Source organism: Myotis brandtii, unplaced genomic scaffold, assembly GCF_000412655.1.
Source record: "Myotis brandtii unplaced genomic scaffold, ASM41265v1 scaffold118, whole genome shotgun sequence".
NCBI classification, from domain to species: domain Eukaryota; kingdom Metazoa; phylum Chordata; class Mammalia; order Chiroptera; family Vespertilionidae; genus Myotis; species Myotis brandtii.
In genome coordinates this window covers 22,792-42,172 of record NW_005354090.1, presented here as the reverse complement: position 1 = coordinate 42,172, position 19,381 = coordinate 22,792, and the positions used below count along the sequence as shown (strand labels likewise).

Here is a 19,381-nt window from a genome sequence, read left to right as displayed (position 1 = left end):
CCCTGCTCTGTGTGTGACAGGGTACGGAGCCCCAACCCCCCTGATGGGCCCTGCTCTGTGAGTGACAGGGGGCAGCGCCCCAACCCCCTGATCGGCCCTGCTCTGTGCGTGACAGGGGGTGGCGCCGCAACCTCCCTATCGACCCTGCCTTGAGTGTGACAGGGGGCGGTGCCCCAACCCCCCAATTGGCCCTACCCTGAGCGTGACTGAGGGTGGCATCACAACCTCCTGATCCGCCCTGCTCTGTGCATGACAGGGGGTGGCGCCCCAACTCCCCAATCGGCGCTCTTCTGAGCCCGACCAGGAGCTGCGGGGCAGGCACCTAGGGATTGGGCCTGCCCTCTGCCACCCGGGAGTGGGCCTAAGCCAGGTCGTTATCAGGGGTCCCAGACTGTGAGAGGGCACAAGTGGGGCTGAGGGACACCGCCCCCCCCCACCAGTGCACAAATTTTTGTGCACCGGGCCTCTAGTCTATATATATAAAAGGCTAATATGCTAAGTGTCCATCTGATTGGTAGCTATGATATGTACTGACCAATAAGGGGCAGATGCTCAATGCAGAAGCTGTCAAGCTGCAGTGACTTGGCAGCAGAGTTTCATGACACCCTGCAACCAGGGAGGAAGGAGCCTGATTTCTTGTGGGGCCACGATTCCACCTTTGACCATGGGTTATGTTGTTGCTGGGGCACTGTAGGCCCCAAATCTGGTTTACTGCACACTTTCACTTGCGTTCCACATCCTGTACGATAGCAACTTTGCAGAGTGCCCTCTTGCACTCTGGGACCCCTAGGGGGATGTCAGAGAGCCGGTTTCAGCCCGATCCCCACAGGCCAGGCCGAGGGACCCTACCTGCCGGAGAGTCCCCACTTACTCTGCAGATGGCCCCTGGGGCCATGGCGCCACTCCAGGTGTGGGATGGCCCTTCCAGCCATGGCGCCACCCCAGGTGCGACTGGCCGGGGAGGCACCACAGAAGGTTGGCTCTAAGGCATATCTGCCCTTCTCGCCTGGTCCCATCCCGGTTTCACTGCACTGGCTACCTTCTAATTAATTTTCTTTCAATGTGTATGAATCTGTGCACTGGGTCAGTAGTAATTAAATAAGACCATTTCTCCACCAGTCTGGTCTCCTTTTTCCTGGTATCACCAGATTATCATTAACCTACTGTGAAGTACAATGACCTGCCTAATACTTTGAAATTTTTGAGGAGCAGAACCCCAATGCATCTATCTTCCCCTCATGGGGAAGCAATTAGAAATGTTATTTCAGACTCATTTGAACTTGCAAATTGAAATAAGTGAATATTCAGGGGAACTTGGTTGTTACCTACTAAAAAACAAGTTACTACAATTTCTATATTACACCCCTATTATTTATACTAAAAAAAAAACATACTAGGTAGGAACCCCCTGGAGCATTAACTGTTTCTACTGATGGTTCATCTAATGGTAAAGCTGCTTATCATGCAATGAATTCAGACCGAGTCATCCAGACCAGTCATACTTCTGTGCAAGGAATTGAATTAGAAACTATCAAGACTGCATTGCAGGATTTCCAAGAGCCTCTTAATATTATTTCTGATTCTGCCCATACTACTGTCCTGGTAAACAGAATTGAGATTGCTCAATTAAGATGGCTCAGTGACCAAAGTCTATTTATACTATTTAAACAGGTACAGCAAATTGTACAGCAAAGACAATACCCCTTTTATATTACTCATATCAGGGCTCATACCACCCTGCCTGGTCCTTTAACAAAAGGAAATGCATATGCTGATCAATTCATTGCTTTATTAAAACAGGCCACAGAATCTCATTAGCTTTTACATCAGCCTGCCAAAATGTTGTCTAAAAAATTCTCAATCACTCCACAAAGCAGGCAAAACAGATTATTAAGGAATGTCCCACTTGCATGTTACATCTGCCTCAAGGGCCTAATATAGGAATTAACCTTCGAGGATTATAAGGGACCATATCTGGCAAATGGATGTAACATACTATACTCCTTTTGGACGCCTTGGGGCATTGCATGTCTCTGTAGACACCTTTTCAAAGGTTTTATGGGCCACTGCATCTACAGGGGAAATGGCAAAACAGGTCATTAATCATTGCCTGGCTGCTTTTGCCATCATGGGATTTCCAAAAATTATTAAAACTGATAATGGACCTGCATACACAAGCTGTCATTTCCAGCAATTTTGTAAAAAGGGGAAAATTCAGCACATTACAGGAATACAGTGGGGCCTTGACTTACGAGTTTAATTCGTTCAGTGATGGAGCTCGTAACTCAAATTACTCGTATGTCAAATCAAAAAGTGAACGAGTGAGACACGTGATGCTGGGCTGATGTTGTGGCGTTTACTGTGACGTTCGCTGCGCCAACTAGCGGTGGGGTATCTGAAGCTGGCTCATAACCCGAATTTTAGCTCGCAACTCAAAGCAAAAAATTGGCCGAGAGACGGCTGGTATCTCGAAAAACTCATTAGTCATGACACTTGTAACTCAAGGCCCACTGTACCATACAATTCCCAAAGACAGGCAATTATAGAACACCATTAGTGGCTAAAATCCCAACTTGAAAAACAAAAAGGGAGAATAGTGGTGAAATCTGTAAGTAGACTACACCAAGCCTTAATTATTTTAAATTTTTTCACTTGTAACACTGATGGGAAGACACCTATGGAATTACTCTGGTGTAAGAATAAGCCAAAGGAAAATGGTCTCGTTAAATGGAAAGATCCTGAGTCTGGTTTATGGAAGGGTCCCTTTGTTAACTATTTGTCAAGGATATGCTGGTGTATTTCCAGAAAACTCCTCCAAGCCCATGTGGATTCCTGCAAGGTATATTAAACTTCAACATGGACCCCAGAGAGGACTCACCACACTAATGAGGACCTTGCATCTGGAGCCTCATCCTGTACCTGTGGCTGCAGACAATTGACTACTCCAGCCAAAGATAGTAGTCGTCCCAAGCAATAAGCTAAAGATCAGAAATAGAAGGAGAATGAGACAGAGGAGAAACAGTCCAAAGATGACCTGGGGGATTGTAAAGAAGCCTTGCCACGCTAGCAGTCATTAGTCATGCAATGGTACAGGTTGCCCAGGACAAAGCCAGAAAAGGTCAGACCTGCATTGTCATTGCCCACCGATTGTCCACCTTCCAGGACTCGAATATTGTTTCTGTCATATCACAGAGGACAGTGATTGAGAAGGGGACCCATAAGGAACTGATGGCCCAGAAAGAAGCCTACTACAAACTAGTTCCTTAGATGCCTGGCAACAATTTAAAAAGAACATAAAAGAACTCAATCCTTTTCATTGGATCTCCTTACATTTGCATCTTATCATAACCACTATTGTCTGTCTCATTCTTGTTCTTATATGTTTATTTCTAGTCTGCAGATGTGGAATGAAGATTCTTAAAAGGACTCAAGCCCTACAGACGACATACACTTTTCAAGATTTATTAAGAAAACAAAAAGGGGGAGAAGCAGGAAGCCACCGCTTTCCCAATACTCTCATAAGAGTGCACGTAGGCCGATGGACCTTGGGCGTTAGCAGGGCAGTGTTGAGATAGCAGTGGCTCAAAGCAATTTCCTGACCTAATAGCCTCAAAGTAAATGTTTACTGGACCTTATTGATCTTTATTGACCTTATAGATGGTCTGTTTGCTACCTGTTTGCCGTGCTTTACTGAGGGCAAGATGTGTATCTAAAATTGAATAAAAAGCAGATAAGGCCAGGCTTCAGTGTGCCTCTCCAAGAGTGAAGTCTACATCTGGCCCCCCTTGCCTTCTAAAGTCATATTTCCTGTATAGTATTTTCCATTGTGCATTGGTCCCTTCTTCAGATCCTGAACCCCTGCCGCAAAAGGTTGCAGCAGTGAACATTCAGTTTACACAACAAAAATGTATAAATACTCTTCAATCAATAGAGTGTGTGTGTGTGTGTGTGTGTGTGTGTGTGTGTGTGTTTAAAAAGTCTGTATAAAATTCTCTGCTGTGGTATACCATAGCAAGGGATGGTTTTCCCGTTTTAACCAAATGAAGACATTCACTGCAGCTCTGCTTTCCATGCATTGGATCACACTTAGATATTCCTACACTGTGAGTCCCATAGACTGCAATGCTACTGAGCCCCTGGCTAGGAAAGCTCTAGACCTGATCAATAAAGGATGTTCGAATGGCCTCCTTTTTCAGTTGCTGCGGGTCGCTGGTGCCCACTTGGACAGAGCGGTAAGGAATTGCCAATGGCAGAGCTAAGTTGGGAAACCATGCACCTGGGGCAAGTGTGACTCTAGCCACTAAGCCTACTGCTTTGCACAATGGAATGGCCTTGGTCAGGGTTTTCTGTTTGGTTTCTGCTGCTGCTTTAGAATGTTCTTTTTTTTTTTTCAATTTAATGTCAGTTATTAGTATGTCCTTGACTATGAATCAATCTTTGAATACTTATAAGCACTGATGCTGACTCCAATCAAATGCTAAGTGCTATAAGAGTAAAATTATAATTAACTGTAAGCCTTGCCCTTAAAGAAATAAGAATCAGCTTACACATTCACACACACACACACACACACACACACACACACACACACACCCTGTGTAAGGTAGGATATATTTAAGTGACCGAGTGAGTATTATAGATGCTGGACAATCTAATGAAAGGAGATCTATTACCATTGAATGAGAGAATGCTTCATTTGGGAAACCCAAATGAAGCAGGATTTGAACAGGAAGATGGGTTGGGAAATTCCAGGAATATCAACTCGATGTGGGTAAGAAATCATGCAATACCTGACTATTTAGTCAGGGACACTGACCTTTTGTCCCTTAGATTATCAAATGAAAAAAGAAAAACAGCCAACACACCAAAGCCATCCAATGTGAATGAATCAAAATTATTCCTTTTTTTGTCAGATTGTCAAAAAATATATGTATTTGTGTGTGTGCCGCAGAGTTTTAGTAATTAGTTTATATGTGCCATGAGATGAAAATTTAAAAATCACTGACATAGATTATATACTTATTTGGAATAGATTTGAAGGCATGATAGAGATGAAGGAGGGAGGCCTCTCTTCCCCAATCCCCAAAATAACCTACCCTTTGGAGGAACCACTAAAATCAGGGAGTTCAGACAATAGAGCACCACAGAAGACAAGCAGATAACTTTATGTTTGTTAAAGTATTAGATGTGGAGGCTCTACAGGTTGCAGAAAATGAGTGCAGGGCTCAGGATTCAACCAGCAACTTAGTGACTACTAGTGCCAGTCCAGGATCGCTGCCACATTATAGGATACAGGATGAATTGGCCCAGGGCTACCTCTGAGTGGGGGCAGGGAGCACAGTGTACCTGGGGAGATGGATGCAAGTGGCACAGGCTTGAACTAGAAAGTTATATGACGTGTTCAGGAATGAGGAAATGAAGACAGACTAAGGCGGTGGGATTTATGGCAATGAGAATGAAGAAAAGACATGAGACATTTCAAAGAAAGACCATTCAAGGCCTGGTGACTGGATAGCAAAAGCAAAGAAAGACATCAAAGCTGATGTCACATTTTTTTAAGCCAAAGTCTAAGGCAGGAAATATTAATGGTGTCATTGACAAAAGGCAAGATAAATTGAGAGAGGTAGATGGTTTGTAATAGAAGAGCTGATTTTAGGGTTGGGCAAGTTGAAATTAAGGCAAAAAGTCAAGTTCAGGAAAGAGCTGGGTGAGAGGACACAATTGTGCATACAGATTGGAGCTCCTAAAATGGTTGTCATCAGTTATAATTTCTAGGTTTACACCTTCAACATTTTCGCCCAAATAAATGGTGCTATTTAGTAATTGTTTTTTAAAGCTCATGAACAGAAGTAACATCATGACCACTTAAAAAGAACATTTGCAAGTAACTTTTTCAAGCTGTTTATTCAAATAAATAGATGAAATGACACAAAAGTAGACATCTGCAATGATTTGGAAAGGAACAGAAATTCTGTTTAAGAAATCAAGAGATTGTTTCTAATGAAAACATACTGGGCTCCCACGTGTTACTCACCTGTTGCTTTCTTGGAATTTTTCAGGAATCCACAGATGTCTATTATTTAGTCTGAGATGTGAAAGAATCTGACTGTACAGTCCAAACCAGGAAACACTGGGATGTCTGTGAGCCAAAAATTTCTAGATATTCATCTTATATAGTAAGCAAACATGGTACCATTCTCCTCTTTTTATTATTCTTGACTTCTGTCTACTCAGTTGTCCCAGGGTAGCTGTATGCCACAGCAACAGAGGAAGAGCAGTTTCTGTCTTTTGACTCATGAAGATAATGTCGACCTTGAGTAATATTTTCTTGAGAGCCATACCTAGGAACCCAGTTCAAGATATGTCAGTGGGGCTTGTTATAGCATGACCAGCTATAACCTTGGGCAAATCGCCTAATGTCGCTAAATTTCCATCTTCTCAGCTGTAAAATAAGAGGAGGAGGTTGGAGTAGATAAACTCTAAGGTCCTCTCTGGCCCTGACAGTCTATGGGTCTGGAACCTATGAACTTGTAATTGTGTCCTATGAAGACTGGTCCCATGAGCAGGAGTGTCCAAAAGGGATTATTGCAATTATCATGAGGAATGGGATCTTGTGCTGCTTTGCACATGGGTAATCTGATCCCAGGCTGTCTGCCACAGGAGAAGAACACAAACACGAAAAGGCACAGATCTAAGATTTTAGTTCCAGAAAATAAGACACTTACATACCTAGAAATTTAGCATTTTTTTCTTCTTGAAAATGTTTGAGATATGGCCATGATCTGTTTAAATAGTTTATCTGTGGTTCTCATGAGGGTTTTGGGTGCCTATGGCATCTAACTCCTAGAAACAGATTAAGAAAATACAGGTTTGAAAGAGGATTTATTGAGAAACCACAAACAAATTTTAAAGGATAATAGGGTATGTTGCATCACTTTTTTTGTGTCTTCATATTCAACCCGAAGAAAGCAGTACACAATGATAAACTCCTCTTTCTTACAGGTGATTGGACAGTGGAAGGTAATAGCTACAACACATCTGAGTGAATTTCAGGACCTTAGAGTGAATGACTTCAACTGTACCACAAGCTCTGGTATGATAATCTGTTAAAATACTGCTTAATTCTAGATTGATATAGAATTCAATCATACAGTGGTATTTAATATATAATACTATGATGTACATATAAAAAATGGACTCTACCTATGCTCATGGAATTGATTTTTACTTTCTCTCCTGAAAAGAGTCACAAGAGTGTTTCCCCTGTTATTAATACATTTCTCACAAATTATATATGTAAAAATAGAGAGCTACATAAGGCAGTAGAGCATCATTATAAAGAACATGGGCTCTGTCTGGTGTCAGATTTGCTTGAATTTGAATCCCAATCTCATAATTTCCTAGTTGCATGGTCTTGAGGGAAAGTTACTTAACCTCTTTAAGGATTCCTCATGTGTAAAATAAAGCTAATAATATTAGCTCTTTGGGTCTTCGTTAGTATTAAATAAGATGCTCTGTGTAGTACACTTTCAAAGTACTTAGCAATATATTGACTTCAACATGTAAAACTTATGTATTGATACTACAGTTTACACAGCAGTCTCATTTAATCTCATAACAAGACTATGAAGATTATGAGACTTTCTATTTTAGAGTTAAAAGAGGTTCAAAGAGATTAAATTACTTGGCCTCACAAAACACCCCAAATATGGTGAACCTAAACCTGCCCCACCAGTGTTGAATCTAAAGTCCATGTTCTTTTTATTTACTTTTTCTAAGAGAATTATCACAGAGTTCCTTTAAAAATAACAAATTTCAGCATAATTCAATATACAAAAATTCAGCAGCCAAGCAACTCCTTCAGGAGTTTGCCTTAAAGAAGACTGAGCTGTATCTTCTCTCTCTGGGCAAAACTTCATTTTAATGATGTTCTCCCTCCTTGGCAGAGACAGGAAGAGTTTATTGAAATATTCACACTTTATGAATGATGGGTTTGGAGCATCTGAATAGGGTAACAACCGAGACTTGAATATCAGAAGGATCTGGATTTAAGTTTAGCTCTGCTGCTGATTAGCTGATTTGTTGGAACAAGTATCTTAGCCTTTCCAACCCTCAATTCACCTGTCTGTAAAACAGGAGCTATTGTTATTGTTTCCATCATGCATATATGTATTAATTCATGGCATTGACAATGCTGTTTAGCTACAAAACAACCATTTCTTTCTCCAGTCTTTTCCGCATTGGCCAATACTAAAGACAGTCCTGTACTCTTGGATTTCTTTGAGGAGACTGAGGTCTACAGAAAACAAGCAGAGAAAGTCCTTGAGATGTACAAAAAGGAGAATGGTGACTTTGCCTCTTTCAGAGTGGACCAAGTGGAGAGAGTCGGCCAAGGCATAAGTTTCCACTAATGTCCAGCTGGAGTCTGAGGGCCCAGGCTCCAACCTCACAGGAGAAAATTCAGTTGCATTGACCCTCTCCCCACTGGTCTCCTTGGGCCAGATAATTTTTATTATTATAATTTTTAACTTATCGGTAACATTCAATATAATATTAGTTTCATGTGTACACAAATTCAAAAAGATACATGCATCCATACATTCATTTCAGCATTATTTACAATAGACAAGATATGGAAGCAATCTAAGTGCCTACCGATACATGATTAGATAAAGAATATGTATTATATATTTATAATAAAATATTACTCAGCATAAAAAGGAATTAAAACTTACCATTTGTGACAATGTAGAGGGTATGATGGCAAGTGAAATAAGCCAGACAGAGAACCACAAAATCCAGCTGCTTTGTTTGTTTGTTTGTTTGTTTTAATACAATAGCAACTTTACTGAGGTGTAATTGACATTCAATAAACAGCACATATTTAGTTAGAGTATACCATTTGCTAATTCTAACATATGTATATACCAATGAATACAACACCACACTTAAGATAGTGAACATATCTATCACCCCCAATAATTTCTTGGACCCCTTTGTTATGCTCCCCTCTTGACCAACCCCTCTTGCCTCCTCCCTTGGGCTGCTGGTGCAAGCCACCAGCTGCTTTTTAAGTTGAGATCCCTGTTGCAGTTTCAAGAGACAGGCAGCAGACACCATGGGACTGCCCTCCTGCAATTTTTTTAATTTTTGGAGTTGTAGGGAGTGTGATATCAACAGAGAGGAGGGAAACCCAAACAAAAAAGAGTAAAATGCAGAAGAGCATACTAGGGTTATGAGTCATTAAAATCATCTAGTCCTAACCTCCTTGTATTATGATGGAAAACTGAGGCTCAGAGCAACTTCCTCACCACACCCAGTGGTATGGCTAGAGCCAGACAGTCCTTCCCCGTCCAGGGACTCAAGTGCCTCCCACCCGTAGCAGTCTTATAGAACAGCTAGTTTATGTTGTCTTGTATTTTGAAAACACAAAGTGAAATCTATTGTGCATACAAGCAATGGGATAAATACAATGCAATTACGTACTAAAAAGAATGTTTTGGACCTATACGCCTTGGAAAGAGTTTCAAGATATATTGCCAAGGGAAAAAAGTAGTTATAGACCAATACTTAGACTATGATCTCCTTTATATTAAACAATTAGATATATGTGTATTTAGAAAAAGACTAGAAGGAAAAGCACATCAAATGAATGATGGTGGTACCTCTGAGAGGAAGAGGCTGAGATGCAGGAAGAATGACTTTTCACACTATGCTTGATTATGTCTGTACTATCTGAGCCTTTTAAATAGTATTCATCTTATCACTTAATAAATTTAAAAGACACAGAAAATAAGAAAAATGTCACATATTGGTGAATCCTGATGGTGCATTTACAGTATATTGATAGTTGATATCTACTGGCTTTTTAAAAAATGTTCCTGACACTGCTTTGTTCCTATTTGTTCTAGAGAGGAGGGAGAAGAACCAATTACTATATTGACTTCTCTGTGAGGAACTGCTCCAGTCACCATTTCGCAGGCACCATAATGTGAGTATAATAGATCTGTGTGAAATATTAATAACATTTTGAGACTACTTACTATGTGCCAGATACCCTTGTAAGGGCTTTACCCATATATTAGCCTATTACCCCCACCGCCACCCTATGAACTAGATAGCATTTTTATTCCAGATTTACCTATGGGGAAACTGAGGCATGGTGATAAAACTGAGAATATTATTTTATAAATATACATGATATATACCAACTTAACAATGAGGTTTTTTTTAACTCATTAGGATTAAAGACTTAGCTAAAACTAATAACTAGAAGGTATTAAGAACCTATACTAATGGATGGTTTCATTCAATTCATCTCATTCACTCCTCACAGTGACCACATTTGACAAATGGGAAGGTAATAGGCTCAGTAAAGTAAGGGTCTTGCCTAATGTTCACAACTAAGATACTCAGTCCAATGGGATTTCCCCGTACTCATGTATAAACTGATACTCATGTGCCTGCAGGAAGTGTTATGAATGATATGCAGCATTTGTATAGCAACCTATAGTTTACAAATCACTTCCATATATTATTGCTTTGTTGGATCCCTGTGACCATCCCATTGACCCCAACAAACCCTTAACTATAGTGGTGTGGGGAATACAAACTCAGTGCAGAAACATGGAGGCTGGAGAAGAGGAGCTCAATGCTAAATGTTTTATAGCATTATCTCATTTAATTAAGCCCTCCCACAACCTGAGGGTAGATAGTACTGTACTCATTTTAGAAATAAAGACTGAGTTTCAGAAATTTTATGCAACTTACCTAAATCTCATAGAACTAATACATGATGAAGCCAGGATTAACATAGGCTTTCTGACTCTTAACCTGTACTGAAAATCCTTTTTTGTTGTTGTTTTTTGTTAATCCTTGCTCATGGATATTTTTCCTTTGATTTTTAGGGAAAGTGGAAGAGAGAGGGAAAGACAGTGAAAGACATTGATGTGAGAGAAACACATTGATTGGTTGCCTCCTGCAAAAGTCCTGACCAGGGCCCAGGGCCAGGCAGGAATCTGCAAACAAGATAGTGCTCTTGACCAGAATTGTACCTGGGACCCTTTGGTCTGCAGACCAATGCTCTATCCACTGAACCAAACTGGATAGGGCTGTACTCAAAATCTTATTGCTTACCAATAGCCTCAAAAAATGAGTTTTCCTCATGTAACTTTGACAGCTGGGTTTAAGGATCTCTGGGGCAGAAGGGTGCTAGCCAGGTGTAGCCTCTGAACTTAGGGTAGGGCCAGAAGACAGTCTCTATGACAGGGTCTGTGCAAACCCGTTTTTATAATGGCTCCCTTCTTTCCAAGACTTTCCTCCAAAATGCTTGGTTAAAGTTGTACAAATCTCTCATCTACACCACCCTTCTTTTTCTCTAGACACAGGCAACTCAGGTCTTCAGTGCAGTTGAATTGGTCTAACAGAGCGTGAGGAACGGTGTGGGGATGGAAGGGGGTGTGGGGGGAGGAGGCCCCATGCTCTGCTCTGCCCATGGGAAGGCAGGGTCTCCGGCAGCTGCTGGCAGGGGCGTCCGTTTTGAAGGTCTGGCTGTAAAACCCAGACCTTAGTTTGAGCTCCACAGGAGGGACATGGAATGTTCATGACCAGCCTCCCGCCCTTAGGTCCAGGAGGCAGGTCATCCCAGCTGGCTGCCCTCATCCCTCCACGACCCCCATCCCCCACCCCCAAGCTCTCTGCAGTGATGACAAGTACTTATTGGAAACAAGCAAATGGTTTTATTTTTGGTACAAAAAACAACAAAACAGAATGTACAGTATTATGGAAAGCAAGTGTTGAAAACTAGGAAAATGAAGCCCCCTTGTGGACACACAGATCAGCTGTGCCCCGAACTGGGTCATGCGTGACACAAAAGGTCTCAGGGTCCAATGCAAAGGGCTTGCCCAGGTGGTCCGACTCCATTCCCCGACTCTAGTTTCCAGGACAGAGAGGATCCTGTACCACAGAACAGAACTGCGAGACCAGCTCCAAGTCCCACAGCCTAAGGCAATGCTTGCAGTGCTTCTGGGCAAAGAAAAGCTCCTGAGATGCTGGGACAGGGCGATCAGTTTCCAGATCATTGCCTCTACTCCCACCTGGGGTCTGTGGTGCTCCCAGCTCTACCCCTCCCTCCCCCTCCCACGTCCCCTCCCAGGTGAACCACAGATGGCCCTTCCCATCCTCCACCCTCCTCAGCTCCGATGGCAGGTAGGGAGGTTGGGGGTCATTCGGGGAATCTGAGGGCCTCGAGGAAGTGCCGCTTGAAGAGCCAGAGACAGTGTATGTCCACCCGCCCCCCTGGATGAACCCATTAACACAGAGGCCTCATGAGTGCATGTTTAGAACTAGTCCCCAACCCTCCCTTCGATTCTGCCCCTGGGTAACTTGGCTGTTTTGGGCAAGTTGACCTCTGGAGTGTTAATTCTCTCTCCTTTAAAATAAGAACAAGAGCCTGGTGGGCGTGGCTAAGTGGTTGAACTAGACCTATGACTCAGGAGGTCAAGGTTTGACTCCCTGTCAGGGCACATGCCCAGGTTGTGGTCTTGATCCCCAGTGTGGGGCATGCAGGAGACAGCCCATTTATGATTATCTCTCATCATTGGTGTTTCTATCTCTCTCCCTCTCCCTTCCTCTCTGAAATCAATGGAAGATATCCTATATAATAAAAGCCTAACTATGTATATTCTTCCCTTGACCAGGAGTTCCACTGTTTGACTGCTCGCTATGATGTGCACTGACCACCAGAGGGCGGTGCGGAACATGGTGGGCATCGCCAAGGAGGCACTGGAAGCAGGGTGACAGTGGAGGCTGCCAGCCCCAAAAGGCTTCAGGGACCACAGGGGCTGGACGGGCTTACTGTGGGTTCGCTCCGGAGCTGGTCTGCTGAGTCCAGATGGGAGAGAGCATGCTGCCCACCTGGCTTCCGTGCAGTGCCTCTGGGTGACTCAGAGGCCCATGCTGCACCTCAGCCCACGGTGTCTAGCTGAGCTCACCACATCTCAGTGTGGGGACTTGGGTGCCATGACTCAGGGAGAGGGGGGCAAGTGGGGACCCAGGGGCCCAGGTGCTGCCCAGGGGCCAGAGGTCAGCTGGGACCTGCTCTTCCATGCCAGACACTCAAGCTTCAACGGCCAGCCAGGCTTAGGGACGGTACCCATGCATGAATTTCTTGCACTGAGCCTCTAGTTTATTATATAAAGATATGTAAAATACAATACAAAACAATATTTTATGAGAATATCTGTGTAGAAACGTTTGTTCTACACACAAATATTCTTCACAGTATTTTTTATATCAGAAAAAAAGTAATTCAAATATCCATGGGACAAACCAAGAAGGGGGGCAGGTTTATCACCATGGGCATGGCTGCACAGATTTTTTTTTTAATATTAAAACCTGAATAAGGATAGTGAAGAGGTCAAGTGCTCATCTTTTAGGAGTAGGAGATGCTTATATCATACAGTCCCAGAACTCTGTTGAGAGCCTAAATTATAAGGCACAAGTTTTTGAAATGTTGATCTACAGATGAGTACCATTCTGTAATATAATTTTATCACTTTATATGGAAATGAGAAATATAAAGATAATAAGAAAAAAATTGTTTGTGGTATAACATATTACATATAAAAGAACCATCCTTTACTCTGAGATTATCTTTCTGACTGTTGTTATATAATATTATTGCTATTGTGAAATGATGGAGGTAGATGATGATTTTTGTTTGTATTTTAAATGCCAATTTGCCTCGATAAAAATTTGAGAACCCTTCTTTGATATTCTACTTTAAAAATTTATTTCTGCAATCCAAAAGTATGGATTTAATTGAATTAAATCAAGTTAAACATCTAATTTCTTCTTTACATGATGATAGTCACTTTTCTGTGGTGTCCTTCACCAGGAACATAGAAACATCAGTGATGTTCAACCCCATTTGGACCATGCCCTCCACTCTGGAGGCCATGGGCATTCCTCTTCCCACAAGCCTTCATTTACACACAGTAGATCCAGAGATAACCCATCCCCACAAGTCACATAAACCTGGATGCCCATCTCCTCTGGACGACAAAAATCACTCAGACAGACCACCACGTCAAGCAGGAGCTCCTTCACGACTACCCTCTTCAAGATGTCATCACTTCCATTTTGGCACCAATGGCACACATGCACCTCCTCATAATCATAGTTCCAATGAGCACCATTCCCATGGACATCATCCTCATGAGCATCAACCTCATGGACACCAACCCCATGGACACCATCCCCATGGACAGCATCCTGATGGCCATGGTTTTCATGACCATGGACCCTGTGACCCACCACTCCATAGGCAAGGTCCCCAAGATCACCATCACCGTGGCCATAGCTCACCACCTAGGCACTCAGAAGAAAGAGGTCAAGGCAAAGGTCACTTTCCCTTAAAATGGAGACAAATTGGGTATGTTTACCGACTCCCTCCATTAAAGAAAGGTGAAGTTCTTCCTCTTCCTGAAGCCAATTTCCCCAGCTTCTCATTGCCAAACCACAACTATCCTCTAAAGCCAGAAAATCAGCCCTTCCCTCAATCAGCCTCTGAATTATGTCCAGGGATATTCAATAGTGAATTTTCACAAGTTTCAAAGTTTTTTGAAGAGACATTTCCAAAAAGAAATCTGAGTTCCTTGAAGAATGAGTAATGTTCTGAATTAGAACCATAAATAAAATGTAACCAATAATAAATGCAACATTACAGGTTATTGTAATCTTAACTTTCATATTCAGAATAGGACAAAATGTGTTGCCTTGACCGGTTTGGCTCACTGCATAGAGCGTCGGCCTGCGGACTGAAGGGTCCCAGGTTCGATTCTGGTCAAGGGCACGTACCTTGGTTGCGGGACCATCCCCAGTGGGGGCTGTGCAGGAGGCAGCTGATCGATGTTTCTCTCTCATTGAAGTCAGGAGGCAGCTGATCGATCTTTCTCTCTCATCGAAGTTTCTAACTCTCTATCCCTCTCCCTTCCTCTCTGTAAAAAATCAATAAAATATATTTTTAAAAAATGTGTGTAGGAGAGAAGATGACGTGAGAAGAACAAGAAAAATGGAGAGGAGAGGAAAAAATCCTAGTGTCCCAAGTCAAATGTTAATTCTCTCACTGGCTACTACACCACTCAAGACAAATCTCTGATCCTCAGAATTTCTTTACTTCCTGGGCTCAACTTCTTTAATTCTAACATCATTCCCCTTTTAGTACTTATGCTATAGCTGGGCACGCCAAGAAAGCATGTATTGTCATATAAAGGATTGTTCTTATAAAGTGATCCAAATTCTCTCCTACTTCTTATTTCTAGTTTTCTAAATTCCCTTTATTTTGGAGAAATAAGTTCTAAATTTAATTATAAAGCAAACAAAGCTCAGGATATAATTTTCAAAGAAGTTCATAGGCATGAATCATGACCATAAATTCAAATGCCCCAGAAATATCACTGTATTTTCAAAACATTGATTTATATTTCAAGTTGCCATCCTGCTGGGATAATAGAAAACTTAACCTCAGTCCCTCTTAGAGTTTCCCCACCCTGCTCCTCCCCACACAAATTTATGCCTCATTTAAGAGTCTCACATTGTCCCAGGTGTTTGGGTGATGGGCATAGAAGAAGGTCTGATTCTTCCTTACTGGTTCACCAGGTCCCCCTGCTAAGGAATGCTTACTACCCTGCTCACATCACTCTTTGGTCTAGTGTATCTGCTTCTTCTGAATCAAACTGGGGATGTAGGAGTCTCTATAAGACTACTGATGAACATGACTGCCAAGAATACCATATTCATCTCCCTCTGGGATCTTGCTGTCTTTCAGGCTACATGAAACCGACAAATCAGAACCAAATCTGGGTGAACTGCAAAGGCAGAATCTAAGGTGGGGGCTGAGGAGGGGTTTTAAGGGCAACAGCTGTTTGGTGTAAGGTGTAAGAAAGGGGTTCAATTTTTTAATTACTGGTTTGACAGTATAGTGCATATGGCTGGCTATCAGTCCAGATATAGGGATTATGTGTTTTTGTCTGCCAAGAGCATCTCCTCCTGCTGAAAAAGGCTCCCCCCCCACCATTTAAGCAATCCTATACTATATAATCTATCTATACTAATAAAAGGGTAATATGCTAATTAGACCGGGTCATCAAGCCATCTTCCGGATGTCTGACTTCCTTCCAGACAAAGCCATGGTGGTGGGGGTCGAGGCAGAGGCAGTAAGGGGTGATCAGGCCAGCAGGAGAGGGCAGTTGGGGGAGAGATCATGCCGGCAGAGGAGCGCCATTGGGGGCAAGATCAGACCAGCAGGGGAGGGCAGTTGAGGGTGACCAGGCCTGCAGGGGAGGGCAATTGGGTGCAAAATCAGGCCGGCAGGGGAGAGCAGTTAGGGGCAATCAGGCAGGAAGGAGAGGGCTGTTAGGGGCAATCAGACAAGCAGGCAGAGGCAGTTAGGGGCGATCAGGCAGGCAGGCAGGTGAGCGGTTAGGAGCCAGCAGTCCGAGATTACGAGAGGGATGTCTGACTGCGGGTTTAGGCCTGAACCCCCAAGGGGTCACCGATTGGAGAGGGTGAAAGCTGGGCTCAGGGAATCCCCCGACCCCATGCATGAATTTCGTACACTGGGCCACTAGTATTAGATATAATTTATATGATCTAATTACCAGGCTCTGCACATGTTTTATCTCATTACTCCTCAGAAAACCTCATAAGATATTATGATATCTCACTTTTCCAGATCAGGAAATTGAGGCCCAGAAAGGCTATATAACCCTGATTTGCTCAGGATCACATAGCAGTTAAGTAGCAGAGCTGGATGGGAATTAAGGTTGGGCTTACTGCCAAGTTCATGTTCCTGCCACTCTGTTACAAGGCCATCATTCAGCCCCCATTGATCCCTCTTTTCCAAAGGTTCTCAGGGAGATTGGCTTGCCAAGATAGGTACCTGATCAACAAAGAAGTCAAACATTTTTTTGGGGGGTAGAGGGTAAGACTTGAAGGAAAACAGTTCTAGCCCATATCTTTAACCTACCTTTAGACCTCCTCCCCCTGAATAGTCTAACTTTATCTGAAAGGTCACTTAGGCTTAGTGAGTGAAAGACCCCTATAAAGTCCACCAAACCAGAAATAAGAAGGAAGGACAGAGTAAACAGGCTTCAATCAAACCATCTCTCCTTAAGTTTCTCTCCTGTCTCCTCCACCCTGGGAAACATTTTCCTTTCTACAGCAGATCCAGTTGAGTGGAGAGATGCTGGCTTAGCCAGTGACCAGATAGGATGCCCATTTTTGATTTTCATTCATGCCAATGTCCTGTGTGAGACTCCCTGCACTCACTATGTCCCTGTGCATGTGCTCTCCAGGAGTGCAAAGAAATTTTATTGAAAGGTGTCTGCTCATGGTTGCATTGTTGTCACATGTAGTGACCTTCATAAATAGCTTTGGGAAAGTCATTTTGGAAAGGGAATAACAGGCGGTTGATGTTTTTTTCTCCTTTATTGGATTGTACTCTGATTTCCTATACAAACTTGAGCAATTACCTGGAAATGTGCTCACACATGCCTCCCAAATGCAAACAAGTAGGTCAACGACCCAGTGTTGTAATGTACCAGCCTGAGATCTGCTTGGATAATCCAGCGGAGCCATTTGTCTTTATAAGAGGGCAAATAGTGGAGGGCAGCAGGAAGCCAGGCAGAACCCTAAAGTGCTAAGGCAGAGAGAGGAGAGACAGAAGAGATAAGAGGCTGAAGAGGGTTAACATCAGCCTCCAAGTTAGCTTCCAATTCTTTGTGAAACTCCCAGAGGGAGACTGATAAATCATGAAGTTAATTGCCATCCTTTTCCTTTGTTCCAGGCTGCTAACAAGTTTCGCCCAAGAGGACCAACCACAAGAAGTTGACTGCAATAATGAGGATGTATTTAAGGCTGTGGATGCAGCTCTGAAGAAATACAATGATGGAAGCAAAAGTGGCAACCAGTTTGTATTGTACCGCATATCCGAAGGCAACAAGACGGTGAGTGAGTTGAATTTAACCTTGAGGTCATTTGGGATTTATGTTATCACTTGAACCCAGGACACACACACACACACACACACACACACACACACACACACATCACAAAAAAATTCCTGATAATTAAAGGTAGAGGCTTACAGCTCTTAGAAAAGACCAACCATACTTTCTGGGCTGGGACTTGGGCAGTGCATGACTAGTCCTCAAGCCTCCAAGGTTGGCCTCCTGGGTGATTAGAGAACAAGTATCCTAGGTTGAAATTAAAGAAAGGTAGATGGAGTCATTTGAAAGGGATTATGTTGAGTGGGAAAATCCAGCAACTCAGTGAGGCCATAGCAAGAGGATTTACTGGGTGACCATCCTTAAACTAAAATATAAAGACCTCCAGACCTCAAAGGGGAGGAGGTATTTAAGGGAGTATGTCTAACACATACTGTATAATCTCACATATAAATGGAATCTAAAGAAGTCAAATTAACAGAAGCATAAAGTAGAAGGATGGTTGCCAGGGACTGTGGGATGGGAGAAATAGGGGGGTGTTTGTCAAGGGTACAAACTTTCAGTTATAAGATGAGCCTGGTCGCTTTGCTCAATGGTTGAGTGTCAACCTATGAACCAGGAGGTAATGGTTCAATTTCTGGTCAGGGCACATGCCCGGGTTGCAGGCTAGATCCCCACTGTGGGGTGTTCTGGAGGCAGCCAATCAGTGATTCTCTCTCATCATTGATGTTTCTATCTCTCTCTCCTTTTCCCTTCCTCTTTGAAATCAATAAAAATATATTTTAAAAAATAAGATGAGTAGGTCCTGGGGGTCTAATGTACAGCATGGTGAATAGAATTAATAATAATGTATTGTATACTTGAAATTGCTAAAGGGCGAGATTTTAAGAGTTCTCACCACACACACAAAAGAGGTAATTATGTTAGGTGACAATGTGTTAATTAGTTTATTTGTGGTAATCATTTCACAATGTATACATATAGCAAATCATCTTTTTGTATATCTTAAATATATGTGATTTACTTATACTTCAATAAATATACCTCTATAAATTATACCTCAATAAATTTAGGGTAAATGAGGGACAGTGGGTATGTCAAGAGGAGTCAGAAAAGAAGCTAATATAGTTCTACTATATTAGATAAAATATCTACCATGAAGTCCCAATGGCTGAATAGATCAAGGGTAACAGCAATGTTCTAGTTGGTTTAGAATATTCTTTTTTTTTAATTTTTTTATTGCTTAAAGTATTACATAGGGTATTACATATGTGTCCTTTTTTTCCCCACCCTTGACAATCCCCTGGCCTCCCCTACCCCCCAGTGTCTTATGTCCATTGGTTATGCTTATATGCATGCATACAAGTCCTTCT

At 42.5% G+C, this 19,381-nt stretch overlaps 2 protein-coding genes across 2 annotated transcripts in view; both read left to right on the top strand.

Annotated features, from left to right (window-relative positions):
- The first annotated feature begins 3,938 nt into the window (after window positions 1-3,938).
- Window positions 3,939-14,704, top strand: LOC106724212 (histidine-rich glycoprotein-like). Its single transcript, XM_014530671.1, is given in 8 exon segments — window positions 3,939-4,232; window positions 6,060-6,176; window positions 7,003-7,093; window positions 8,230-8,400; window positions 9,916-9,975; window positions 9,978-9,991; window positions 13,898-14,013; window positions 14,015-14,704. Coding segments are annotated over 8 exon segments (1,419 nt in total). The 5' UTR covers window positions 3,939-4,040; the 3' UTR covers window positions 14,673-14,704.
- Window positions 14,705-17,649: 2,945 nt separating this feature from the next.
- LOC102260154 (kininogen-1) overlaps window positions 17,650-19,381 on the top strand; it is a 19,907-nt gene continuing 18,175 nt past the window's right edge. The window contains exon 1 of the mRNA XM_014530668.1: window positions 17,650-18,008. Within this exon, the coding sequence (XP_014386154.1) occupies window positions 17,814-18,008 (195 nt within the window). The 5' untranslated portion in view covers window positions 17,650-17,813. The remainder of the gene's footprint in view (window positions 18,009-19,381) is intronic.